This window comes from Arachis hypogaea, chromosome 20 (assembly GCF_003086295.3).
Source record: "Arachis hypogaea cultivar Tifrunner chromosome 20, arahy.Tifrunner.gnm2.J5K5, whole genome shotgun sequence".
Lineage (NCBI taxonomy): Eukaryota > Viridiplantae > Streptophyta > Magnoliopsida > Fabales > Fabaceae > Arachis > Arachis hypogaea.
In genome coordinates, this window is record NC_092055.1 from 16,218,746 (window position 1) to 16,246,213 (window position 27,468).

Genomic DNA, 27,468 nt, shown 5'->3' on the forward strand with positions numbered 1-27,468 from the left:
TATGACTCATTTTATAAATACAACACTCCATTTAGGTCATGGATACTTGATTTTGCATTTGTGGATATGCTAGAAACAGGAGAACAAGCTCCCGTCTCGTAATGAATATCTGTATTTGTGTTTTTCTCTTTGAAATGTTTATCTGCATAAGCTATCTGCGCCTTATTTAACACAGTAATGACTGTGGTGTATGGGTGGCAACCTGGATGACAAACTACAGGAAAACGTCACTACAAGAAAAGAGAGCTATTTTAACACCTTTTTTTAACAATCATAATTAAATGTAAAAATTAATATATATATTTAACAAATATTACAAATGTAAAATTATCATATTTGTTTTGATATTTAATTTGACCGTAAAGAATTATTTCTCATTTTTGATGGTCTTTATTTTTAGCTTAGTACATTCCTCTTCTTCTTTTGTCGATGACCCTGCTCTTCTTTTTCTCTTCCGTCAAATTTGGGATCAGCGTGCTCTTCTTCTTTCTTTGGCTCAGGCTCTCAGTTTTGGAAGTCCACTACTCATTCTTCATATTCAAAATCTCAATTTACTCTTCAGTTTCAAGATCTCATCTCATTCTTCAGCTCCAAAATCAACCTGGTCTTGTTAGGTATTTCTTTTTCCTCTCTCAAAATTTGTTATTCTTTCATAAATCTGATTTAATTTTCGTTTTGATGCTTCAGATTTGAAAATTTTTTTATTCAAGCTTCTTATTACTAATACGTATTAAGGTAAGTTCAGATTCTCAGATCTATTCCCTAATTTATATTTTCTGATTTGGCTTCTTATTGAGCTGTTCTATAATTCGTACTTTTTATTTGTTCATCATATCTAATTGCTCTTGAATTTGTTCCTCATATCTGATTTGTGTAAATTGATATGTAATTTTGGTAAAGTTTTTGCTCTTTTTTATTTGATTTTTCTATTTTTTCATTCATAATAAAAAAATGAGAGAAAGATAACTGTTACTTGGTGATGCAATGCTATTGTTTGTTCTGTTTCAGAGTTCTATTCATTTTATATTTTATCTAATTTGACTTCTAGCCCTTCGTTTTTTGTCTTTCTAATTTTTGCACACCATGTGTTTGTTCCTTTTCCTAAACCACAGGTTCATATCAAATAGGAGTATCTAGCTTTACTTTGAGAGTTTAAATTTCTATAATATATTAGTTTGCATTAGTGATATTGCTTATTTGCATAGTTGCTTAATGTAGGTCAATCAATTTTATCAATGGCTTCCAAATTGCTATTAAAGAAACAAAGTCAACCAGTTGAGGCAAGTATTTTTTTATTATTGAAACTTACTCTTTGTTAAACTTAAAGAATTTTTAGCATATTCATGATCACATTTGTTCCCTCAGCTGCAATTTATGTGATATAATAAGAGTATACGATCACAATGTCACTGCAATATAATGTAAAATATTAGGATTAGAATATTTTTCATGACTTGTTTAAGTAGTGTTCTATAACAAATAGGCTTCTACTTGTGCTTCTGTTACGCATTCTCTCTTTTCTGCTCTGCCTCTTTGCCTCTGTTATTTTTTGTGATCAAATTTGTTGTTGTTGTTGCTGCAGTTAATCAGAGAAATTTTGCTATTTAAAAAAAAACAGTAGTATACTTCTTCCTTTAATGGAGAAGGTTATGTTAATTAGTAATTAACTCATCTTCAGTTAATAAGCACAGTCGTGTTTTCTTTTCTTTCTTTAGTGTTCTTTTCTAGAAAATAGGAACTGATTAATTAATTTAAAGTATCCCTCTAACTGTATTCAAAAGAAAAATTGTCTTAGAAATACAACAAGTTTCTAATTCACTAGGTGGATCCTATTGATTAAGTGAGACTAAAGCTACGTTTGCATGTCTGATAATAAAGCTAGAGTTACACGTTGATTTTGTAGCTTTGTTCGAAAGAAAATGAGTGTGATTAAAAGCTATGGAAGGTAATATTCATTTTTATTTTTATGTTCATTTTAAGAGAAAAAAGATAAGAATAGATATATTTTGGTCCTTTAGGAAAAATAAAAAACAAAAGAAATTAAAGACAGTGACTATAATGTTGTTTAATTTAGCTCTAGAAACTAACCGACCATATCCCCTAAAACCAACAAAAACCAAGGACTATATTCATGTTACATCCGACCACTCATCATTTGATCATTTTTTTTCTGAATTTGTTGTTAACCGGTCTAATAATTTAATTAAGAGTTATGGCTTAATTTCATTGAAATGTTTAGGAACTCACTAGTAATTTTTAATTTTGCCAAATTTTTTCACCACTAAGTCGTTCACTTGTATAATAGAATAGCTTTCATTTCAATATTATTTAATCCTTCATTTAATTTATAGGAAAGATCTTGATCTATTAATTTCCCTCATTGTCAAATCAATCTCTCTTTCTTTCTCTGTTAACTAGTAATATTATATTAGCATTTTCTTTTAAAAAAAATTAGATGACTAATATATTCTTTCTTTCTCTGTTAACTAACCCTTTACTTTCTCTGTATCTATTTTTCCTTTTATATTTTTGTTCATTATATGTGCTCCTTAATTTTCTGTTTTGTATATGGTAAGCAGTGGTTGCGTTATATGTTTGGTATGGACTATGTGACATGCATTCTTTGGATTTTATTATAGCTACACTTGTGTTTTAACTTTTTTTTTTCTATTGAGGCTTGTGGTTTCTGGTGCTTATTTTTAATATTTTTTTTAGGTATGTTAAGCTTGTCATATATTCAATGGACAAGGATTGGATGCAAATTAAGAATAGAGCCCTTTTACAATATAGGAGAGGTGTCAAGGAGTTCTTAGCTTTTGCCTTTAGTCATACAAAGGATGATAAGATATATTGTCCGTGTTTTAAATGCAATAATTACCTTAGAAAATCTCATGAATAAGTAGAATTTGATCTTCTAAGTCATGGCATAGTGAGAAATTATACAATTTGGTACCACCATGGAGAATCGCTACAAGATGAGTCACCCTATTCAAGTTCATTTGATAGTGAGGATGATTATATGGATAAAGATGACATGGAAAACATGTTAAAGGATCATTTTGGAGTTTGGGATATAGAAAAGGATATTGAAGAACCTAATGAAGAGCATATAGAAGAGGAGATAGGAGAACCTTATGAAGAGCATGTAGAAGAACCTAATGAAGATGCAGCAAAGTTTTACAAACTTTTGGATGATTCCGAGAAAGAACTATATCCAGGATGTATGAAATTTTCAAAGCTCTCATTTTTGATGAGATTATTCCATATTAAATGTCTTGGTGGATGGAGTAATAAATCATTTTCTATGTTACTTGAGTTATTGATTGATTCCTTTCCAAAAGGGGTACAACTACCGGCATCTTACTATGAAGCTAGGAAGATTATTTGAGATCTTGGCTTGAATTATGAGAAAATAGATGCTTGTATTAATGATTGTATGCTATTTTGGAAAGATCATGATAAGAAAGAAACTTGTGATCATTGTGGTGCTTCAAGGTGGAAGTTTGAGGAGAAAGATGGAAAGAGAAAAAAATTCCTATAAAAGTTCTCCGTTACTTTCGAATAACTCCAAGGCTTAAAAGGTTATATATGTCAACGAAGACATCATTTGATATGAGATGGCATGATGCAAAGCGAATTGATGATGGGTATTTACGTCATCCAGCTGACTCAGAAGCACGGAAATCATTTGATGAGTTACATAAGTCCTTTTTTGATGAACCTAGAAATGTAAGGCTTGGATTAGCAAGTGATGGGTTTAACCCCTTTGGAAATATGAGTACTACATTTAGTGTTTGGCCTGTGGTACTTATACCATATAACTTGCCACCTTGGAAATGCATGAAGGATCCTTATCTAATGTTATCATTGCTTATACCAGGTTCAAAATCTCCAGGAAAGGCAATAGATACATATCTAAGGCCTTTAATTGAAGAATTAAAAGAATTATGGAATGTAGGAGTTGATACCTTTGATGCATATGAAAAAAAAATTTTAAAATGCGTGCAGCTATATTATAGACAGTAAATGACTTTCCAGCATATGGAGATCTATCTGGATGGAATACGAGAGGGGCACTTCGTTGCCCCACTTGTAATGTTGAGACTCAATCTAAGTTTCTTACTAATGGAAAGAAATTTTGCTTCTTAGGTCATCGACGCTTCTTGCCAATTAAACATAGATGGCGACATGAAAAAGAATTGTTTGATGGCATAAAAGAACTTAGGCGTCTTCCCAAGCAACTCTCTGGTGATGATATTTTTCAACAAGTTTTTAACTTAGAAGGCTTAGTAGTTAGTAATCATAAAGATATTAAAAAAAAGGAAGAGAAGTACAGTAGGAAAAGAAATGGGAAGTTCCAATCCATGGTTGAAAAAAAGCATCTTCTTTGAATTGCCATATTGAAGGACTTTATTGTTGCGTCATAATTTAGATGTAATGCACATAGAGAAGAATATATGTGACAATGTTCTTGGGACATTGATGGATATTCCAGGAAAAACAAAAGACAATTTAAATTCTCGTTTGGATATGAAAGAGTTAGGCATAAAGAAAGATTTGTATCCTATTAGAGAGGGAGAAAAGGTGTTGTCATTACCTGATGCCATTTATAAATTGAATAATAAAGAAAGGAGGAGTTTGTGTGAATTTTTACAAAATGTCAAAGTACCAGATGGATATTCTTCAAATATTAGGAGATGTATTAACCTAAAAGAGAAAAAGATTTATGGCTTAAAGACTCATGATTGTCATGTTCTTCTAGAGTGCTTCCTTCCGCTTATTTTACGGGGTCTTTTTTCATCACATGATGTGCGTAGTGCATTAATAGGACTTTGCAGTTTATTCAAGGAGTTGTGCTCAAAAGTTCTAACAGTGAAAACTCTTGAAAAGATTGAAGAACAAATCATTATCACACTTTTCAAGTTGGAAATGATATTTCCGCCTTCATTTTTTGATGTCATGATCCATTTACCTATCCATTTGGCAAGTGAGGCGAAGATTGCAGGACCGGTCCATTATCGATGGATGTACCCTATTGAGAGGTAAATATTATTTTATCATGTAATATTTTAGATAAAATGTTCAATAAATTCCTTTACTTATATATTGTCCCTTTTTGAACAAAGGTATTTACGTAGCTTAAAAGCTTATGTACGTCGAGCTCATCCAGAAGGTTCAATTGCTGAAGGATATCTTGCAAATGAATGCTTATTATTTTGCTCAAGATACTTTAATGGTATTGAAACAAAACATAATCGAGTTGGAAGAAATTGGGATGGTGCAATAACTCATGGTTATAAAGTTAAAACAAAGGATAAAGTACTACCGATTTTCAAGCAAACTGGAAGACCCACAAGAAATTGTAAAGTGACAAGAAGATTGAGTCTAGAAGAAATAAAGCAATCTCATCTTTATATTTTGAAGAACTGTGATCAAGTTACTCCTTTCATATGGTAAGCATAGTTGTATTTAGATAATATTTAGCTTTTATTTTAGAAGTATTGCTTGAAACTTATTGGCCTTTATAAATGCAGCAAACATAAAGAAATATTAGAAAAAGAGAACCCAAGAAATGTTCAAAAACGACATGATCAAGAATTTTCAGATTGGTTTGAAAGTCATGTAAGTCCTAAATATGGATGAAATATTAAATACTACTTTTTAATGAGGTTACATACTACTTTTTAAAGTCATGTAAGACTTTTTTTAACTATATCTTTTCTTTTTCAAATCAGGTTACATCTTTGTACAAAAAAAAAGATGAACAAGTAACCCATCAACTTTTATGTTTAGCAAGAGGTCCAGCAAGAGAAGCCATATGCTATAAAGGATACAAAGCAAACGGTTTTATCTTCCACAAAAAAGATTGTGAGAATCATAGAAAAACTCAAAGTAGTGGAGTTATGGTAAAGCTAAATTGTAGAAAGGAGTATTATGGAGTCATTGAGGATATTGTGGAGTTATCATATATGAATGATAACAAAGTTGTAATGTTCAAATGCTTATGGTGGGATGTGGACAATTATGGTAGAGGAGTGAAAGTAGATGAATATGGTGTCACCCTGGTAAATAAAGGTCGCACTTTGAAGACAAAAGAAGTATTTGTTATGGCATGTCAATTTGAGCAAGTATTCTATGTTGAAGATATTTGTAACTCCAATTGGCAATGTGTTGTAAAAGTAACACCACGTGACTATTTTAGCATGCCTTTAGAAGAGGAGGAGGAGGAGGAGGAAGTGGCTGAGGATATGTTTGATGAATAAATAGAGTAATAGATAGATTTTCTTTTTTTACTTGAAACCTTTTCTAATAGAAATTAATTGCAATTATGTTTTTAGGATTTTTCTATTTAATATTTTTATTGAAATCCTTTTGATGTGCTCTTGTTGGTTTTAATAATGAATATGATTTGTTTATTTAGCCAAAGACCTCAAAGATTATTAATAGTGTTGCTGCTAGAAGAAATAAAGGGATTCAGAGTCTTGTATCTAGAAGAAATTTAGCTCCATCAAGTCATTTACAACAAGCTGATTTTCTTTCTAATAATGATGGAGTGCATGAAAAAAAAAGCAAGTTCATCAAGTCACACACAAGTTAGAAGGACATTTGACTCCCTTTCTAATGATGATGGAGTGCATGGAAAAAAAGCAAATTCATCAAGTCACTCACAACTTAGAAGGCAAATTGACTCCCTTTCTAATGATGATGGAGTCCATGGAAAAAAAGAAAGTTCATCAAGTCACTCACAAGTTAGAAGGACATTTGACTCTCTTTCTAATAATGATAGAGTGCATGGAAAAAAAGCAAGTTCATCAAGTCACTCACAACTTAGAAGGCAATTTGACTCCCTTTCTAATGACGATGAAGTGGATGAAGAAGAATTCGAATCTGGTATATTCTTTAGCATTCTTTAATTTCATTAGTCTCTTTTGGATATTTATTATGAGGTGGATTTAGTTTTCTGACATAAAAATATTAATTGCATGACTAATTTTATTTGTATATCTTCTTTGTGACATTAATGCCATACCATAAACTTTGAAGCTAGTGACTACAATTAGAAAAACATTAGTGCTATACCATATAGATTTAAAGGGTGATGGGGTGTGAGAAGAGAAGAGAAGAGAAGAGAAGGGCAGTAATTAAAAACTGAAGGAGGGGGCAGGGGCATGGGTCAGGGTGGGTGCGTGCAATGCAGTGCAGGGTGTAACAAAGACAAGCCATTTATTATTCTTCCCCTACTAAATTATAAGTTGCAGAGGTGAGTGTTATATACTAGTATATTATTATATATCTGGCTAGCTAGGAACCCTGCTTATGCCATCTAGTCTATGTATAATGTATGCTTCTTTTGTCCTTTTCCAATGCTAGTTATTTTTTTGTCCTCTAAATTAAAATCTACTGTTTTCTTTGTATTTTCTCCACTTGTTGTCTAAATAAATTCCTTGTATTGAACAATGCATAGAATAGAATTTAACATGTTGTGCCAACTTGGACTTAATGTCTGATTTATCAAAGACTAATATATGTCTGAAAAAATATCTTGCTCCTATTATCTCACTGATTTAAACAGATTTTGTTGCACCGAAAAAAAAAGCGAGAGGACCTACACGCAATCTTGAGTTAGCAAAGTTATCAGCTGGAAAAAGACTTGACATAAACTGGAGAATGAATAGGCCAGTTGGTCCAAATGCAAAGTTGTTCAAATCAAGATGTACTGTTCTAGTTCGTGATGTGAAGAATGCACCACTAAAGGTTAAAGAATGGGCTTATATCAAAATAGAGAACAAAATAAAGATGTTTGACCTAGTTTTGGTAATATTCATGTTCTCCTTATTATGTTTTCACATGCTTTTTTTATTTTTATGTCTATAAACTCAAACTAATAGTATATGTTATGTTCTTTTAAGACATACTTTAAAGTTGAAGGTCGAAAGCATTTAGTATAGGCTCAAATGAATTCTTCTTATCGGAGTTATCGACATCTACTAAAGAAAAAGGTATTTTGAACCTTATGATAACCCTGAAATTGCTCGAGCCAATATACCATTGGAAATGGAAAAAGAGGATTGGGATTACCTTGTGAATCTTTGGATTGATGAAGGCTGGCAGGTTTGTACTTCACATGACATAATAATTGTTAATTGACTTAGATTTAACTAGCCTCTTTTATCACATGTTATGACATATTTTGTTAATTATTAGAAAATAAGTCAACAAAACAAGATGAGTCGAGCTGCAAATAGCATTACCCATACCACTGGTGCTAAGGGAGCCCAACAAAGTGCTGAAGAGGCAGTATCTAAATTTTACTAATTTATAGACTTAATTTGAAGATATATATTAGTTGCTATATTTATAAGATATGTTATTTGTGGCTACAGTTTGAGCAAACAGGACAAGAAATTGACCATCTTCATCTTTGGGAGCTTACGCATACCCGTGCTAATGGACAAGCTTGCAATGAAGAAACTCAAGAAAAACTTGTAAGATATGTTATCACATGTTGTGAGTTTTGTTTATTACTTTGATAACTTCTCAAAATTATTTCTTCCTTCTTTGATAACTTGTGTAATTGTTTAAATAAGTTCTACAAAAGATAGAATCATTAACAAAGTAGTTGTGCTTTGTCGAAAGTACTAATATATTAGGAGCTGTTTCTGCTTCAGATTTTGTTGTGGAAGTCTTGAAAAGTTGTGTTTGTTTTGTCCTTAGTTTATGTATGTTAAATTTTCTGCTTGTTAAAGAAGCCTCTAAATTTTCTGCTTGTTTGATTTTGTTAAAGATATGTTAAATTTTCTGCCTGTTCTGCCTGGCATTTAATGTTGCTAATTGGTTTCTTTGTGGTGAATAGTTCAATTCTTTAACACTCTTCCAATAAAAAAATCATTGTTAGTTTGTAATTGTAGTAAGATGGTAAAGTGTGATGCAATATTTTTTATCATTAGAGTGCTATCAGCTGAACAGGTACATGTGGATCTTTTGATGCTTGATTGACATTAGAAATTGTCCATAGTTTTATTTTGCATAAGAATTCTTATTACATTTGTGTATTTATGTAATGTTGTTGGCTATCCACAGAAGCTGGTTATTGATTATTAAAGCTCTTGAGCAATGCATATCATCATTGCTTATGAAGTGATTATGTATAACTTGTGGGCTGTGGTGTAATTGGGTGACAGTGGTATCCAAAATACAACCTGCAGAGTTTCATTTGCATAATAAATGTGAATTTTCTATAAGTATATGTAGGGGTGTTCATGGTTCAGTTTTTTCATAAACTGAACTGAAACTGCACTAAACCATTTTAAATGGTTTAGAAACTGAACCAAACTACTTTGTCAAATAAAAAATTGGTTTTAAACCAGTTTACAATACAATGCACCAGTTTAAACCAGTTCATAAAAATAAAACCAGTTTTAATAAAAAAACCAGTTTAAACTGGTTTATAGGCTAAAACTAGTTCTAACTTTTAACATATATAAAATTAGTTTTTACACTTTCTCTCTCCCCCTCTCTCTCTTTCCTCTCCCCCTCTCTCTCCCTCTCTCCCTCTCTCCCCCTCTCTCTCTCTCCCCTTACTCTCTCTCCCTTCTTTCCCTCTCTCTCTCTCTCTCTCCTTCCCTTCTCCCTCCCTTTCTCTCTCTCTCTCTCCCTCCTCTCTCTATCTCCCTTTCTCTCCTTCCCCTCTTCCTCTCTCTCTCTCTTCTTCTCTCGCTCTCTCTTCCTCCTTTCTCTCTCTCTCCTCTCTCTTTTCCTTTTCTCTCTCTCTCTCTCTCTCTCTCTCTCCCCTTCCATCTCTTTGTCTTTTTCTCTCTCTCCCCCTCCTCTCTCCCTCTCTCTCTTTCTTTTCTCCCTCTCTATCCCTTCTCTCATTCTCTCTCTCCCCTATCCCTCTTTCTCTCTCTCTCTCTCCCTCTTCTCCTTTTCTCTCCCCCTCATCTCTCTCTTTCTCTCCCTCTCTCTCTCTTAAAATATATAAAATTAGATTTTACATTCTCTTTCTTACCCTCTCTCTCTACTTCTCCCCATCGCTCTCTCTCCTCTCTCTCTTTCTCTCTCTCTTCTCTCCCTTTTTCTCTTTTCTTCCCCTTTTCCTCTCTTTCTCCTCTTCTCTCCCCCTCTCTCCCTCCTTTCTCTCTCATTCTCTCCCTTTCTCTCTCTCTCTTTCCCCTCTCACTCTTCCTCTTCTCTCTCTCTCCCCTTCTTTCTTCCCTTCTCCTTTCTTTGTCTTCCTTTCTCTCTCTCTCTCTCTCTCTCTCTCTCTCTCTCTCTCTCTCCCCCTCTCTCTTTTTATCTTCCTCTTTGTTCCCTTCCTCTCTCTCTCTCCACTGCCCCTCTTTCTCCCCTCCCCTTTCTTTCTCTCTCATTTTTCTCCCTCTATCCCTTTTTCTCTCTCCCCTATCCCTCTTTCTCTCTATCTTTCTCTCCCTCTCTCTCCTTCCCTCTTTCCCTCCTCTCTCTCTCTCCCTCTCTCTTTCTCTCTATCTCTCTCACTTTCTTTTCCTCTCTCTTCCTCTCTCTTTCTTGCGCTCTTTCTCCCCCTCCCTTCTCTCTCTTTCTCTCTCTCTCTCCTCCTCTCCTCTCTCTCTTTTTTCTATCTCACCTTCTTCCCTCTTTTTTCCTCTTTTTTCTCTCCCTCATTCTCTTTCTTATTTTGAAAAAAAGAGGGAGAGAGAGAGAGAAGAAGGATATAGAGTGAGAGAAGGTTGAGAAAGAAAGAGAAAAGAGAGAAAGGAAGGGAAGAACGAGAAGAAAGAGAGAGAGGAGGGAGAAGAAAGAGAGAGAAGAGGAGAGAAAAAGAAGGGAATGGGAGAGAAAGAAAGAGAAAAAGGGAAAAAAGAGAGAGAGAAAGAGGAAGATAGAAGGGAGGGAGAGAGAAAGAGGAGGGACAGGAGAGAGAAAAACAAAAGGGGAGAGAGAGAGAGAGAGAGAGAGAGAGAAGGGGGGAAGGGAGGGAGAGCAATGGAGAGGGGAGAAAAAGGAAAGAGAGGGAGAGAGAGGGAGAGGAAATGGAGAGAGAGAGAGAGGAGGGGAAGAAAGAGGAGAAGGAGAGAGATAGAAAGGAAGAAAGAGGGGAGAGAGAGAGAGAGGAGGGAGAGGAGAGAGAGAAAGAAAAGGGGAAGTGAGAAAAAGGAGGGAGAGAGAGGAAGAGAGAAGGAATGAGAGAGAGAGAGGGAGAAAGAGAGAGAGAGACGAAGAGAGATGGGATGATGAGAGAGAAAGAAAGGGGAAGAGAGAGGGAAATGAGGGAGAGAGAGAGAGAGGAGAGGGAGAAAGAGGAGGAGAGAGAGAGAGAGGAAGAGAGAGAGAGGGGAGGGGAGGAGGAGAGAGAGAAGGAGGGAGACAAAGAGGAGGGAAAGAGAGAGAGAGACGAAGAGAGATGAGAGGGGAAGAGAGAGAAAGAAAGGGGAAGAGAGAGGGAAAGGAGGGAGAGAGAGGAGAGGGAGAAAGAGGAGAGAGAGAGAGAGAGAGAGAAGGGGGATAGAGAGAGAGGGGAGGGGAGGAGGAGAGAGAGAATAAGGGAGACAAAGAGAAGGGAGAGAGAGAGAGAGAGGAGGGGAGAAAGAGGAGAGAGAGGAAGGGGAGAGAGAGAGAAAGAGTATGTAAAAACTAATTTTAAAGTTTAAATAAAACCAGTTTTTATTTGGTTTAAAACTAAATTGAACCATAAAAACTGGTTTAAAATAAACTGATTTTCATAAAAACTATGGTTTCAGTTCAGTTTTTTATTTAAAAAAACTGGTTTATTTAAAACAATTTCAGTTCAGTTTCAATTTAGTTCAGTGAAACCAGTTTTTTTGCACACCCCTAAGTATATGTGATTTATCTGAAATTATCCTATGTATGATATTTAGGTAGTAGTTTGAAGTATGGAAAAGTTTTTGGTCATAGTTAGGATTCAAAGGCACTTTAAAATACTAAATTCTTATGGTATTGTGCATTTTAAATTCTTTTTTGTCCCTCCTTTCCCATCAGTGAAGGTTTATATATATATATATATATATATAGAGAGAGAGAGAGAGAGAGAATAAAAAATGCATATTTTTGTTTGTTTTGAATAAGATTTTAGCATTCTACATCCATTTACCTGTACTAATTGTTGTATTTGGAAACACAAGTCGATTTTGATGGTACGACTAATATTTTGTTGTGTTCTAACATCTCAATTATCTCATTTAGGTTGCTTGTAAAATACTAAATTATATGCCACTGGTTAGACAAACAATATGATTTATGACACAGTTAATAAAACAAGAGACAAGTACGAAGGTAATCAGGTAGAACATATAACAATTTTATTTCTTAACCGAAATTTAAGGACAATTTTATTACATTTAAGTGTGGTCTTGGTATTATCATGGTTCTCACACAAAATTATCCTCTGGTTCTCACTACTCAGTCAAAAGTAATTTTAATGCTGAAATGTTCTGGTGAATGTCGATATTTATATTTATGTTTTAAAAGCATTTTATATTTATGTTTACATATATTTTTATTGATTTTATTAGGTTGATTTGATCCCTTTTAAGATTTACTTAAGGAATTATCATCTCAAGTAAATGAAGGAACATTAGAGATGAATGTAGAAGTATTTGGACCTGAACGACATGGACGAGTTTGTAGTTATGGGGCTGGCGTGACACCTACACAGTTATGGGGTCCTAGATCATTTATATTTTTTGATCTCCAAACAAAACTTCAATGTGCAGAAAAAAATATGAAGACTCTAAAATAGAGGTGGAAGATTTAAAGAGAAAGATAGATCATATGGCAGGAATACTTAAGCAACTATTGGATAGAAGGTTGCCTATAATTCAAAGTGATAACAATCCTACTTCACTTGATTAATGCTCAAGACTTTGATGAGTTTATGTGTGATTCATATAGCACTATACAAAAAAGAACATTAATATGATATTATGATATGGAGTATTGATTTTGGTACTTGGTATTAATTGTTGTTGATATACTTGTCAAATGCTAAATAAGGAATATTATAATTGTACTAGTTTTGAATCATGATCAATGATCAAAATTGCAAAGTTCTTGTTTGATTTTATACAATGATTATGTATGATAAAGTGAAAGCATATTCATGTCATAGTGGTAGAATTTTTGTTTTGTCTATTGTTATAGTAATTTTTATTTTAAAAAAAATAATAGGTGAAACCTTAACTTTTATAATAATGAATGTCAAAAAAAATATGATTGAGTTTTTTTTATGGTAAAAAATTGTCAAAAAATATCCATGATATAGTATATTTCACGGTTAATAATTGTAAGAAATTGTTGTTGAGAATTTTTTATGGTCAATAAGTGTCAAAATTATAATATTTTTTACGGTTAATAAGTATCACAAAAAATATATTCTCAAATTTTTCTAACATTATTTTTGTCGGCCAATATTTATCAAAATAAGATTAAGCTTTTTTGACAATTACTTATATGTTAAAAATACTATTTTTGACAAAACTTTTATTAATATATTTTTATAATTAAAATAGTTTCAAAACTTGTTTTTTTGATGATTTTTAATTCTTTTTTGACACATATAACCTTCAAAAATAATCTATATTGTTGTAGTGTGTATAGTTATACAATAAATGTAATTTTCTTTTGCTTAAAAAAAATAGTACCTCATTTACTAATGTGTATAGTTTTGTTGGTAACCTAAAATATTTATATTTTTTTAGGTTAATGATGGTATAAAGATGCGACTTGCGTTGGATTTGATTCTAAGGCCCCACAAGTTGATGCTGCATGATGTCATTGACTTTGCTACCAGGAATTACAATAAGTATAAACAAAAATATTCAAACAAAAATTAAAAATTCGTAACTGTCATGTAGTCATGTTTGGTTTATATTAAGAGTTGTTAGTTTTATCTCTTTTACTTAAAAAATTATCTTGCACTATATTTTCTATGGACTCTTTTTGAAAATTGATGTTTCTGTCTTTAGTTCAATTATATTTGAATTTAGATGAAACTTAATTTTCACTTTAGTATTTTTATCCCTTGAGCCACTTCTGTGTTGTAAGCTAGGCAAGTTCTCATATTTGGGATAATATTAAAAGTTACTAGCAATATATAGGTATAAATAAATTACTAGTTATCGTATAAAGTATAAACAATAACAAAAGCTGATATTACAGAGGTTTATTAGGAACGTGTAGTTAAATAAATTCAGTGCTACCATTGTCTTGTAGAATTAGTTGTTGGTGAATGCAATTGAATAAACAAAAGCAGTTTCTGAATATGTAATAAAAACCAAAATGTTGAAACTAACTCATAAGGAAAGCTACATGTATTAATGAAGTAAATCTTAAAAAGAGTTATCTGATCTTTCTGTTTAGTTACTACTAATGATGAGGAACAAGAATGCGACTAATTATATTAAAGAAAGGTCAAGCCCAAACAAGTTTTCATTATTGATTCATATGAACCATTAAACCATTTATTCTTTCTTTTATAAATTATTATATTGTATCCTTTTTGAACTGGAATTATATTATAACTTTGACTAAAGAACAAAGCTTTAAATAGATATTTATTGCCAGAAAGTTGAACAACTTTGTAAATTGCTAATGGATTATTCTACAAACTCATTAATTGATACTCTTCCTCCCTTCCATAGCGTCATTCTAAGCGATTTCCATCGCTGCCACAAAAAAAAGTTAATTTCATTCGCATATGATATCAACTTAATGTGCCAACTCTGTTTACCATTGTCAGAGATGAATTTAGGTCTAACATGGGTCACAAATTAAAATTTGATTATTTAACTTTTGGCATAATACAATTTAAAGAGCCATTTTGGTATTTATCTTTAGAATGAAAGAAAGAAAAAAAATCTTACATAATAATTTTAATAATGATACTAAGTCGTTTTACTTTTACAATATCAAAGAGTTATATGTATGCTACAAACTTTGTAGCAAGACAGTAGAAACAAAAGGATCTTGTTCTCTTCTACAAGTCATACTATACTATACTCTCATACCTTGTGCTTCCATGTCAAAACCAAAGCTTCACTTGTGGTCCTTTCTCTTCTTTCTGCAGCATCTTGCACTGCACACTGTCACTAATCAACCCAGAGGACAAGTTCAGCTGGTTTGCCATAGAATTTAAAGATGTTAACTTGGTGCAAACCTGAAAAAGTTCTTGGAGGAAATGTGACTTTTCAGTTGGAAAATAGGTATTTGATGAGTTTTACCCTCTCTATGATTCCAACTGTCCCTATCTCAGCACAGCAGTAACTTGTCAAAAGAATGGGAGGCCAGATTCTGACTAAGAGAAGTGGAAGTGGAAGCCATTTGGCTGTTCCATCCCAAGGTTTTTATATGTTGTCAAATGATTTGTTAAATGCTTTCATGATCAAGAATTCAAGATTGTGATGCATGTTTGATAGCTAGTACAAAAGATAGGTTATTAAAGCTCAAACATCAGTTACAAAGTAGATATTCTAATGCTCTAACAAAGTCAAATATGCATTAGTCGTTAATCATTATGGTATATACAAGACAAGAATACTTTACTAGCAATTTTTGACAGACTAAGTGTGACAAAATCACCTGGCAGCATCAACTGCAATTCTTAAACGGAGATACCAAGTTAAAGATGAACCACGATTAGGCCCTACAATTATGGTTAATATAAACAAACAATATAAGATGCTTTAGTTCCCAACTATAGAAAATTTTTATGTATTTCTTCTGAATCAACATGAATGAAATGAAATTAATGTACCATGCAATTGAGTTTCCAATGATCCATTCTCCATCAATTCATAAACAAGGAATTTTGATTCACCATGAATACAATAGCCATGAGTTTTATGATATTCTAATGCCGAATCTTGCTCAGCCAACTCACTTCATTCTGCAGTTTGATGTAACCATCAAAGGCAAATGAGTGCAGCAAACCTAGATATTAAATATTGATATGGATATCTTCTAATTTTTAATAGTAATAGAGGAACATCACCTTAAATTCTCTATCAGCATCACTATCTGCTTTCTTAATAGCTGAGTGGAAATTCTTATCAAGATGAGCTCTGTAAGCAATTCTAGAACTACTCTCTGCTATAACATTGCTGTTGTTAAAGCTGTTTGTTACCGCCTCTAATAATTAAAAGTAAAAAATAGCAACTAAACTCTTCTTATCTACCATCCTTGAGTAGTTAAGTTTAGCATTGACAGGGTTTAAGGTTTTTTCCTTTTCAGCCTCTACACACTCAACAAATAAATAAAAAGAATGAATTAGAGATCTAACCAAAGCCAAGACCATCATAGGAAGTTTGTCTATAGGTATCCAAATCCATGATGTAATGGTTTCAATTTCAAGTTACACCACCCCTTCTTCAAAGGCAACAAGAACACATCAAATTTGGGAATGTCTTTTCTGCTTAATCCAGCAGCAAGAGAAATTAAAGTGTTTAAAAGAATATATAGACATGGAAAATCACATGAACTAGAACCTGATACTTGTTACACATACATCATAAAATCGTCAACAATATTTGATTAATTGAAATTGATTGATGTTGCCACACTACAAAAAAAATTAGTTTTAACGACAAATTTTTAGTGGCCATAATATAATAGCCATTATTTCTTTTGTTTAAGCTATGTTATTATGGCAATTATATAATTTCCATTATTACTATATATTATACTGGCAATTATTACTATTACCGTTAAATTAGCAACTTTTTATTCTTTTAATCCTATTTTCTCTAACTCAATAGTGGCCATTGTCAATATTGCTGCTAATTTTTTATTATATTTTTTTAACTCGTCATAATTCAATCAGAACTTCTTCCCTAACTCAAGTAACCAAAAGAGAAACTCCTCAAGTCATTCCCTCCCTCGCCGACCATCGCCATAGGCCATACCATCACCGGCGATCGTCCATCATCCTTCAATCATTCACACTCATTCAAATTGATCATTCTTCATGTTTTCATCTTCCCCCCTCAGATCCGCATCGCTATTCTTGTTCGTTCGTGTCTCAGATCTCCATTGCTAGGTTCGGTTCCTATCACCAATTTCGCCAAGGAAGAAACGAAAATATGGCGGAACCTGCAGCACTACCTTCACTTTCAACACCATCGTTAATGGTGGCATGGAAGTCCGACGCAGAGCTTGAGGAGGTTCTTGATCAGATTCTCACTTCCGCGACATGCACTATCGCTAATCTCACGCGCACTACACTCATCAAATCTCATTCTCAATTCAACCTCTCAAACACACTGCAATATCTCAATTTAGGTTTTCATCTTCAATTTCTCTGATTCTGAGATTTTTGAATACTTTGTGATTTTTGTGTGTTTCTTTTGTGTGTCATGTGTGTGCAACGGCTACAATTCCCATGGTTTAGAAACAACACTAGTTTCCGGTGACTCTGCCTCTGTATAATGCAACTGCTATGGAGTAATGGAGGTAACTAAATCAATGTTCCTTCTTTTCCATGCTATATTTTTCACTGGAATTTGGAATATTGTCATTGTTAGTTCAAGAATGTGGTGGTTTATCAGAAAAAATAATCGAGTAGAGCTAATAAGTAAAACAAACCTGCCTATGGTTTATTATGTAATGGCATTGTTGGAAGGTAAATAGGTTTGTTTATACAGCATCTATCTTTTTATGATCCACGGTAAGACATTATTGTTTCTAATAATTGGCTAAGATATTGGAGTAGGATAGTCCAAAATCTATATAGTAGGCCAATTTCAGCAGAAGTTTGTCTTAATCAGTAGCTGGTAGAGTGGTTGGTAATTTCTAAGATATCTACCAATTTATCATACAAGGATTATATTTCAAATTTTAAATTTAGGGTCTAATCAATCTATAAGTTATTATCTAAATGGCATGTCACGTTACTTATTACAGAACCTTGGTAATTGGCCAGTTGTTGATCCGCTACTGTCATATGAACGAGGAAGGGAGTTGTCGGGTAGAAGGCACAAGAGCCTCATTTATGGACCAGATTTTACTGATGTTATTATAATAAGGTAAATGCTAGCTAGTTTTATAATGCTGTAAGTGTTCCAGTGATATGTTACAGGTGGTGGAATTGACAAATTGAACTTAGTGGGGGTTCTCATCTCGAATTTAACCTTTTTATGTTCTCCATTTTGGAATATCCATCCTATATATTGCAGGTTTGTCTTCTATGGGATAATCTAGTTAAATTTTTCATTTCCAATGGTGTTGATGGCATATGGAATGATATGAATGAACTTGCTATTTTTAAGGCATGTTTTATAATAAACTTGTGGGCAATACATGCAAGTAGGATGTGATTCAGTTATATAATAGTAAGATGCAGTTCTGCAGCTTGACTCTGAATTTATTTTGTGAAGTTTGTCTTTGTTGAGTGTGTCAATGGTTTTACAAGGTAATATTGTTTATTGGATATTTATGTATTTACAACTTAAAATTGGAATCCAGTAAGTTTTCTGCATCCCTTCATTTTTTGCATTTGTTGTGTTCAAGGACTCAGTGGTCAGCCATTTTCTGGTCCTAATCTTAGGGGATTTGCTGGAAATGCAACACCTAGGATTTTTGGAAGTGGATGGGTGTAGGTTCCTTGTTTCCCTTCTGCAAAGGTCATTCTGAAGAAGGCACAAACGATCATGAACCCTGGTCTTTTGGGGAAGAGATTGGTTCGCAGTTGCCTATGTAAATTCTTTTTTGGTCTTATCTAGTTCCTTGTCTTTGCTTGACATCAACTTAAAATGAGTTAATTGAAATAAATAAATATATTCTCACATGTACTTCATTTCATGCTTTAAGTTTTGGTGTTGCACAACAAGTTTTGAACTTATTTGGTGTTAATTTTAAAAATTACTCTTGTTTTCCCTGAAATCTTTTGAACTTCTGTGAAAAATGATAACTGTTTATGTACTTCTATTCATTTATATTATTCAGGGAACCTAAAAGAAAATACTGGTTTTATCATGTATTCTTTTTTATGCCCAACTACTCACTAAGCATGTGATTGTTGCTGATGTATCAGTATCCACATCCTGTTAAATCATTATTTGAAATTTGGGTGTTAATTATTAATTGCCCATGCCTTTTACTTTATATCATTTTTATTATTATTGTAACCGGGCTATGCTCTGTCTTTTCTTGAACTGCTTTTCCACTTTTCCTAAAGGAAATTCTGTTTAACTTTTACCCAACTTATTGAGAGGTGAACGGTAGTTTTGTTATGAAAAATTGTTTGGACTTTGGAAGTAAAATATTTTTTTATTTCAGTGTTAAAATGCTTTGCTTAAGTTATAAGACTGTTAACAATAAAGCAACAGCAGAGCTCTTGAGTCGAGCGTTAAGGAGCACTCTACAAAATTTTTTTAGTTTACTACATTGGATTAAGTGTAAGGTTATTGAGATTTGATCCCATGACAGTGAAACGAATTAAACTAATGTCAAGATGATAGTTTACTCATGTTATATACAACTCTTTAATATGCAGGCTGCATAATATTGTATTAGTATTTAAGATTGAATCCTTTTATTCAGTGTTAGTAGCTTATAAATGCCTTCGATTTAAGTTTTCTTTGTTGACATGCTCTATATTGTTAGTATTTAAGATTCATTGGACAGGTACACGCATTATTATGAGCGATGGGCCAGCAATCAATCCGTACACACTACTTTATACTTATTAGTATTCTTGGAAAATGTTTTTTCTTCACGTATCTAAATTCATTGATTAGTTTTATATTTGGATAGTATTCTTACTATGTTATATGCTTTATGATTAATTTTCTTTCTATGGTAGTCGAGGCAAAAAGCTCTTGCAGATCTACACCAAATGCAAACTGTTCATGTATGTTACATAACATTTGCTATATTTTGCATTAGCTTGTATCTGTCTTTTGCAACTCTTTCAGAAAGAATGGTATATAAGACTGCACATTTTTCTTTTTAGTAGTATAGGTTGCTGCTTTTGTAGTCCATTGATTATTTCAGTGTCAAGAGTCTGTTTAAAATTGAAGCTCTTAAACTGCTGCTCTAGAATCTTCTTTCTTCTAAGTAGAGCTTAATATGAGGTTGCGAGGATCATAAAATCACCATGTAATCCTTGTACATCAATTTCTGGATCAATGAATCATTTACTGAAAACAATCTTTGTGAACTTGTCAAAGGAAATGCTGGGGATCTTGTAGAAGAGGTAATTCTTTAAACTTTTTCTCTAGCATTTAAATGTATGTGCATTATCAATGTTGTTGGATCTTTAGCTTCAGAAGTCATCATAGCACCAAACCTTAATCATAAACCTACTAAATCATTAGGAAGAAGCTGAATTAATATGATGGAAGTATTATTTTTAGCTGAAATTAATATAATTCACTTTTAGGGAACAAGTTGCTAAACTAACCAAAAGATTGGAATGGGCCTTTGCTCCGCCATTTTGATCCTAAAATATTTAGAAAGTATTAGCTTTGTATTAGAAGAAACTTCCATTTTATTACAATTGATAGCTATGAAATATATTTCAGGTATTCTTGCTAATACTGCTGAAGCAAAATACAATTACTGGTCTACCTTTGCGCCTAATCCTTTTGAAGTTGTATTAACTGGTCTACATCGTTATAGGCTTGTAGGCTTGTAGTATTTTTTTGTTGTTAGATTTGTAACATGGTTTATTACTTTTCATGAGAAATTTGTGTATCAATATTTTGAGTTTAATGAAATATCTCATTTTGTAGTAATTAATTTTAGTATATTTATATTATGCATAATAATAATTATTGTTGGCAAAAATATATACTTGATTCTAGAAAAAAGATAGTTCGTTACTTTTAAGAAAATGAGTATAATATAACTAAAAAAGTCTTAAGATTTTAGCGGCAATAGTAATGACAACTAAAAGTGAATAACATTACAATTCTAGATTTATTTTTAGTGGCCATATAAATTGCCGGTAAAATGAGTTTTGGCGGCAATAGTAATAGCCACTAAAAGTGAATAACATAGCAATCTTAGAATTACTTTTGGTGGCCATATAAATTGCCAAGAAAATGGCCGCTAAAAGTTATATACTTTTTGCAGCCATTAAAACGGTCTTTACCGACAAATGTTATAATTGCCGCTAAACCCTTTTAGCGACAAAGCATAAGACGGGTAATGTCTAATTGCCGGTAAATGTATTAGTTGCTATTTTTATTGCCGCTAAAATCAAAATAAATGGCCGCTAAAAGTGATTTTTCTTGTAGTGGCCATACTAACAAATTTGAAGAATAGACAAAACATCTTCCATGTTTTTAACCACCAATTCAGCATCAATGTCTTAAAATTCAACCTTTATATCCAAATACATCATTGTCAATTAGATTGTTCAGAAACAAGAATAATAATAATGCAATCACACACTTTAGTTCATACTATGCATTGTATTTGTCTTTCTTAGCTCAAACAATGCAAAATTATTTGTAATTAACCAATCCATCTTATGTATTCGCTATAGTTATTTCGTATTCCTTCTTTTTTCACAACAATGCTATAATAATTAAAATCATAGAGAAGGAGTTACTGGAAGGAAGAGGCTGGCGACGGTGATAAAGAACAAGGAAGACGGTGACGCTCTCTAGAACGAGGAAGGCGGTGACGCTCTCTGACGCGAAGACATTCTCCTCGACTGGGTGAGGCACGCGACGGATGCTGCGGTGACCTTGGCAGGGAGCCGTAGAGAAAACTTCTTCATCTTCTTTACCGGAGAGAAGAGACGATGAAGAGAAGAGAGAGAGATACTAACAACAGCGACAGAGAAGAGATATGAAGATTGGGTGAGAAACCCAGGAAAACAAAGAACAAAGTGATAATTTTTTAGTATTTTTTAGATTTGTTTATTTTTTTTGTATGAATGATTGATTAGGGTTCATGGAGGATGTCAATAAGATTGAAATAATCTTTTTTAGTATAGATAAATAATTATTTTTTTTGTTTTTGTTTTTTAAATTATTTAAATTTTGAAATTGTAAAATTAAACTATTTGATTATTTTAAAAAGGTAATTTTTGTCTAACATAAAAAAAGGTATTTAAGTCTTTTAAAAAATAAAATAAAATAATATTTTTTATTTTTATTAAATTATAAGGGTATTTTAGTAAAAGTAGTGATATGATATATATCTTTTTAAAAAAATTAAATACTGATGTGTAAAATAAATTCTACATGTTATGTTATTATTTGTCTATATTTTTAACGTATCGATATGTATAAATTTATTATCGTACCAAAACAGACACCTAATTTAAAAAGTATAAGCAGAGAAAATAAAACCAAATTGATAAATTCCTTTTTCATCATTCGAATCAATGCATGCACAAGATGCACTTACGAGTTCCATTCATTCAGGGGAGTTAATAAAATCTTATAATTCATCAATGATAGATGAAGCATCCCTCGTGATGTCAGGATCCATTCTAATCAAAATATAATAATAGCTTTAAACCAGCAAACCATGATCAATCCCAAGCGTAGCACGGGTACTTTCACTAGGAGTATATACTAAAATTCAAAATACATATTAAAAATAAATTAAATAATATATATATTATTTATATATAAATATATAGTAACTAATTTAGTAGTTAATTTTTTATTTATACATAACTTTTTTGTGTTTAAAAATGCTGACAAATTTACTACGAAAAATTAAAATTTACGTTGTACTTATAAAAGATGGGCTATATTAACTAAAATATTCGGACAGTAAAAACCTATCTAAAATTTCAAATTATCCTCTTCTTAAACAATCTAATCTCAAATTTCCAATTATAATTATATTTCTACCTCACCCCAATTTTCAATCCTCCACACTACCTCCCCGACTCTTCCGAACAATGAAAGACAATAACACTATCCACTAAATTTTCTAGCCACCGCCATAGCTATAAACTCTCATAAACTTGTTCCTCGCCGCTCAACTTCCATGGTTTCATCCTTGTTTCATGCGCTTGTAGGATTCAGATGCGCTGGTCATCCTCTCTGCAGGAAAAAGAAAAGAGAAAATTGAATAAGCAGCAAGTATATCATAACTATATTATAAAAAAAAATCTACCTAACTCGGTTCGAATAAAACTCAGTAGCTCGATGAAGAGCATTTTCGTGGAAATGGTGGTCAAGACCATAACCGCAACACTCTTTCAGAATCTCAACGAAAAGCTCCTCCTCATTAAGGTCGTCACTCTCAAGTTCAGAATGCTAATATATGCGAAATATGTACTCGTCTTTTTTGTTTTGGAGAAAAGGTTGGAAGTCGGGCAGGGCCTCACCTTAAAGTAAAAGTTTTTGAAAATCGTGGAAAGAGTCCTAAAAAATCTGGAAGATCTTCTAATCTTGGTGAGCTCGGACAGAAACCTATTGTTGTTTTTTGACACTGAAGGGCTTTGCCAGGTGAAGAGGTGAAGGAAAACCCGGAGGGAGCAAACAAGTCAAAGTGTCCAACACATAACCTGGAATCCTAGCATGAAGGTCTAAAAGTTTGGATGGAGTTAAGTAGGAGTCACTTTACATGTGTAAAGGACAACATACTCGAACTTGATAAAAAGGATCTTTATCCCAACATTATAAAGAGACACTCGTACATGTAGATAAAGTAAGGGACGCTCGAGATAGTAGTATCCATCTAAGCTAAACTTACAAGTATGTTGGAAGGCATCTCATTAACAATCGATTTGGTTATGAGGTCAGATACCTACAAAAGTAAAATTGAATGACTATTTAAAAACGTGAAAGAAGAAAAAAAGGTTTGTGTGGTGGGGACCACAAGCAATCAAAACTTCCAAAAAACAAGCACTTATTCAGGAACAAAGCCACCACCATGACGGCAGCGTCACTGCCTGTGGAAGGCATCAAGAATCACATAGCATCAGAAATAATAGTATATTGGCAAGATGAAAAGAAAAAGAAGAAAGAGTAAAGCATAAAGCATGGTGAAAGTGAAAAAGAACCAACCTAATGAAGATGAAATTAGGAAAAAGCAAAGAACACTTTGTAAATCCTGGGAGCACCAACAAAGGAAATAGAAATGAGAGAATACAAAGTTGAATGAAGAGAAATCAAGCGAAAAAAGAAGAATGCAAAGAAAGAGAAGGGTTATAAATAAGTATAAGTAGGGGCATTATGGTAATTTTGTAAGGATTTAAATGCTAGGTGCGGTTATCAAGAAAACTGAAAAGACACGAGAGCAATTAAAACAATGTACATGCTCTCCAAGAATTACATGATGTTTTTGACTTGATCTATAGTGAAACCATGCAGAGATTCGTCTTGTGTTAAGCATAATCTGACATGAGAAACAAGACATCACGACTGACTCCAACAATAAGATCGATCTGGCTCCTACTCAGACAGTTGTCGATCTCTCAACATGCCAAGCTCGGTGACCAACAAACAAAGGATTCGTATTTATGACTTAGACTGTTACTCGAAGATGGTCCTCAAAATGTCCTCACAACCTAGCCTGTTATGGAGGTCAGATCCAATCGGCGGGTCCATATACCCGAATAACATTAGACTTGGGCTCTAAGACCTGAGTTCGACTGGGCTTCGGGAGCAAGTCAGAGCTCCCCCTCCATTACTTCAGTTACGGGGATTACAACAGCTTAACCGCCATTCTACTATAACCTCCCAAACAATGAGGGGATAACTTCCCACCTTGATCGGATAAGATCTCTTCTCCTAATGCACTACAAAAAAGTCTGGTTAAAACGACGGTTTTTTAGGTATTTACGGCGGTTTGAACTGCCATTATTATCAAGAACGGCAGTTTTAGAAAGTGACGTAATTCTGGGCGCCATTCTGGTTATTACGACAGTTTCAGAAAACCGTCACAATTTTTTGGGTTAAAACGGCAGTTTTTGGATAGGTTAAAACAGCGGTTTTTGGTTGGTTAAAACGGCGGTTCAAATCGCCGTTATTTTCAAGGTAAAAATGGCATTTTCGATTGGTTAAAACGGCATTTTTGTTAGTTAAAATGGCATTTTTGAACTGCCATTTTTACCCTAACAGTGACATTTATATTGGTCAAAACGGCATTTGAAACTGCCGTTTTTACTGGGTTAAAATGGCGTTTCATGTTGTTTAAAATGGCAATTACAAACTGCCCTTTTTACCGAATAAAAGTGATATTTTTTATCTTTTAAAATTGCAGTTTTTACTGTTGTTCTTATCGTGCTAAAATTTTTTTTATTAAATTCCACAATAAAAAATCATAATCCATAGACAATATTATATAACTCAAAGTATTAAACATAATATATGATTTTTTAGTGTTGCAAATCAAAAGTAATAACTCCTATACAAAGTATCAAACTAAGAAATATTGTTAGTTCTATTACATTGGGAGTTTTCTTAGAGATGCTTAAAAAGTTTGCTACAGACCCTTCCAACATTTTCACTATTCATGTCCGTGTGAATAAATATTACATGCAAAAGAAAATTGAACATTAGAAATAAATAATTGCTCAAATAAATAGCAAACTACCAGCATTTTGTAGAAGAAAAAACTAAACTAGCAGTCTCACAAGAAATATGCTATTTGATAAGAACTCATTATTAATTAAGAGTAGCTATCTTTTTAACCTCTTTGGCTCTATCTTGTTTCTATCCTTCTCTTAGCTTTCTCAAAGTTCAGGAACTCACTCTGCAAGGCATTCAATTACTATCTACTCCACTAACATTATTAATAATAAATCAAATATAACTAACTAGCTATCTAGAGAGAGATAAATTCTAATAATTAGTACCTGGTCTTGGCTCAATCTGGCTCCCTTTGCTAAGAATATAAACTAAAAAGGATAACCACTCTAGCCTTAAATATTTGCAAACTCAGTTTATCAAACAAATCAGATAGTTTAGTATATTTTCATAGGAATGAAATCTTAATATATATTCTCCTTTCAAAAATATACTGAACTAAAAAAACTAATTAACAAATTTGGAAGTGGCAGGGAATATAATATTTCACATATGTAGATATATTAAGATGTTAATTAATATTATTAAATCATCTCTTTTTTAAGTATTATTTCATTTTAACATCTCTTTTCTCAGGAATTTCCTGCAGTAGCAGAGAAGATGCTTCAGATTCATATCCTCTTTATTATTATTATTTACAAGAAACTTGGGAACATGTACTGAAAAATTAAAGCATGAAGACTTTGATGTAAGAACCTGTCTTGAAATGGCTAGGGAACGAAGGCCTCTTTCGGCGAACTTGTCAATAATGGCATGAACCATCTTCTTAGCATCATCCCTTAGATTACACAAGTTCATGATCTATTCATCATAACAAAGAATATCATATCAGCATCAATGGAACAGGCCAGAACCTCTCACAAATCATGAATAAACTAAAAATTGTTCCCTGCTCCGGAGCGCCTTTGCTTGCACGGTGCCAGTTTCCATCAGCATCAATGTAAGTCAGAGCAGTTCTCTTGTCAATAGAATTGAAAGGTAAAAAGTGAACATCTCTGATTCTAGCCCTTACCTACAGCACAAGGCATATACATGTTCAATTTTTGGCACGATTTTCGAATAATGAAATCAAGGATTAAAATTATGGACACTAAGCTTTATGAAAGAAGTTAAACCTCTTTAGGATCTGCAAGCATTCCAACAATAGCAGCATCAATGGCATCCTGGTTTTTCGGTGCCATTCCAACAATAGTAGGCATAGTAGCATCAATTGTTGTTGCGTAGAAGAGCGAGCTATGATGACTGCTCACCGGAGGAAGAGGGAACGCCAGACTCACCCCGCTTCCACCGTGCTGTTGTAACCCTAGAGTCAAAGAAACCCCATTGAAACCCTGCTGTTGCTGCTGCTGCTGGGTGTATGAAGAGAAATCAAGCTCCATTGATCCAAATGTGTCCATCACTCACCCCAAGCATTCTTCTTCTGCTAGACGAACCCTTGCATTGATAAACCAGTTTGAAACCTCCTTCATTCATTTCCAGACATACATTTACATTTTAATTGACAATGCCCTCTACCTACCATAATAATTGAATGCGAAAAGAAAGAGATGGACGTGCCTGGCTTCTTGAAAAGCCAGTTTGGCGGGCTAGAATATGTTTATCAACGTCGCTTGGGTAACTGCAAGGAATGAAGGTCCAATTTATACACTCTAGACTTATCCCTACTTGAATTCTTGCTGACTTAGGAATTAGACTCCTTTGCAGGTACCTGCAATTGTTGTTCTGGAGCTGACGTGAAGCCACCCCAGGCGCATTTACCATCATCTCCAACTTTCTTTTCAAATCCATTTTCCTACAATCGATTTCAGGTACACCTCAAAATAATTTTTTTTCCTTAAAGTAAAATTTAAAATGTTTTGATTTAGTCATGCCTCAATTAGTTATTGATATGATAGTTTATATAATTAGGGATCTCTTTGGTGAAGAGTGATATTTGGTAAAAAAATGAAGATTATAGTTAATTTTTGAC

General features: G+C 33.2%; 2 protein-coding genes and 2 long non-coding RNA genes across 8 annotated transcripts; 3 read left to right on the forward strand and 1 right to left on the reverse strand.

Annotated features, from left to right (window-relative positions):
- Positions 1 to 377: 377 nt before the first annotated feature.
- Positions 378 to 13,105, forward strand: LOC112784405 (uncharacterized). Of its 5 annotated transcripts, XM_072229373.1 has the most exons (10): positions 378 to 614; positions 688 to 735; positions 1,219 to 1,280; positions 2,716 to 5,042; positions 5,127 to 5,453; positions 5,535 to 5,622; positions 5,736 to 6,891; positions 7,574 to 7,815; positions 8,385 to 8,486; positions 12,513 to 13,105. In XM_072229373.1, the coding sequence occupies exons 7-10, from the start codon at positions 6,546 to 6,548 to the stop codon at positions 12,561 to 12,563; spliced, it is 741 nt and encodes a 246-aa protein (XP_072085474.1). In that variant the 5' UTR covers positions 378 to 614; positions 688 to 735; positions 1,219 to 1,280; positions 2,716 to 5,042; positions 5,127 to 5,453; positions 5,535 to 5,622; positions 5,736 to 6,545; the 3' UTR covers positions 12,564 to 13,105. The 5 variants fall into 5 exon arrangements, with proteins under 5 accessions (XP_072085474.1, XP_072085473.1, XP_025683370.1 ...); XM_072229372.1 differs by having other exon boundaries at positions 1,219 to 5,042; positions 12,513 to 12,959; XM_025827585.3 differs by lacking the exons at positions 8,385 to 8,486; positions 12,513 to 13,105 and adding an exon at positions 7,911 to 8,112.
- Positions 13,106 to 17,304: 4,199 nt separating this feature from the next.
- On the forward strand, positions 17,305 to 18,636 carry LOC140182789 (uncharacterized). The gene is made up of 3 exons (XR_011878915.1): positions 17,305 to 17,445; positions 17,896 to 18,017; positions 18,502 to 18,636. It is a non-coding gene; the product is annotated as an uncharacterized lncRNA (long non-coding RNA).
- A 43-nt stretch (positions 18,637 to 18,679) lies between these two features.
- Positions 18,680 to 20,729, forward strand: LOC140182790 (uncharacterized). The gene is made up of 2 exons (XR_011878916.1): positions 18,680 to 20,188; positions 20,517 to 20,729. It is a non-coding gene; the product is annotated as an uncharacterized lncRNA (long non-coding RNA).
- Positions 20,730 to 26,211: 5,482 nt separating this feature from the next.
- Positions 26,212 to 27,195, reverse strand: LOC140182698 (uncharacterized). The gene is made up of 2 exons (XM_072229944.1): positions 26,615 to 27,195; positions 26,212 to 26,511 (listed from the first exon to the last, which is right to left on the reverse strand). Exons 1-2 carry the CDS (start codon positions 26,894 to 26,896, stop codon positions 26,323 to 26,325), a joined length of 471 nt encoding a protein of 156 aa, XP_072086045.1. The 5' UTR covers positions 26,897 to 27,195; the 3' UTR covers positions 26,212 to 26,322.
- Between the last annotated feature and the right edge of the window lie 273 nt (positions 27,196 to 27,468).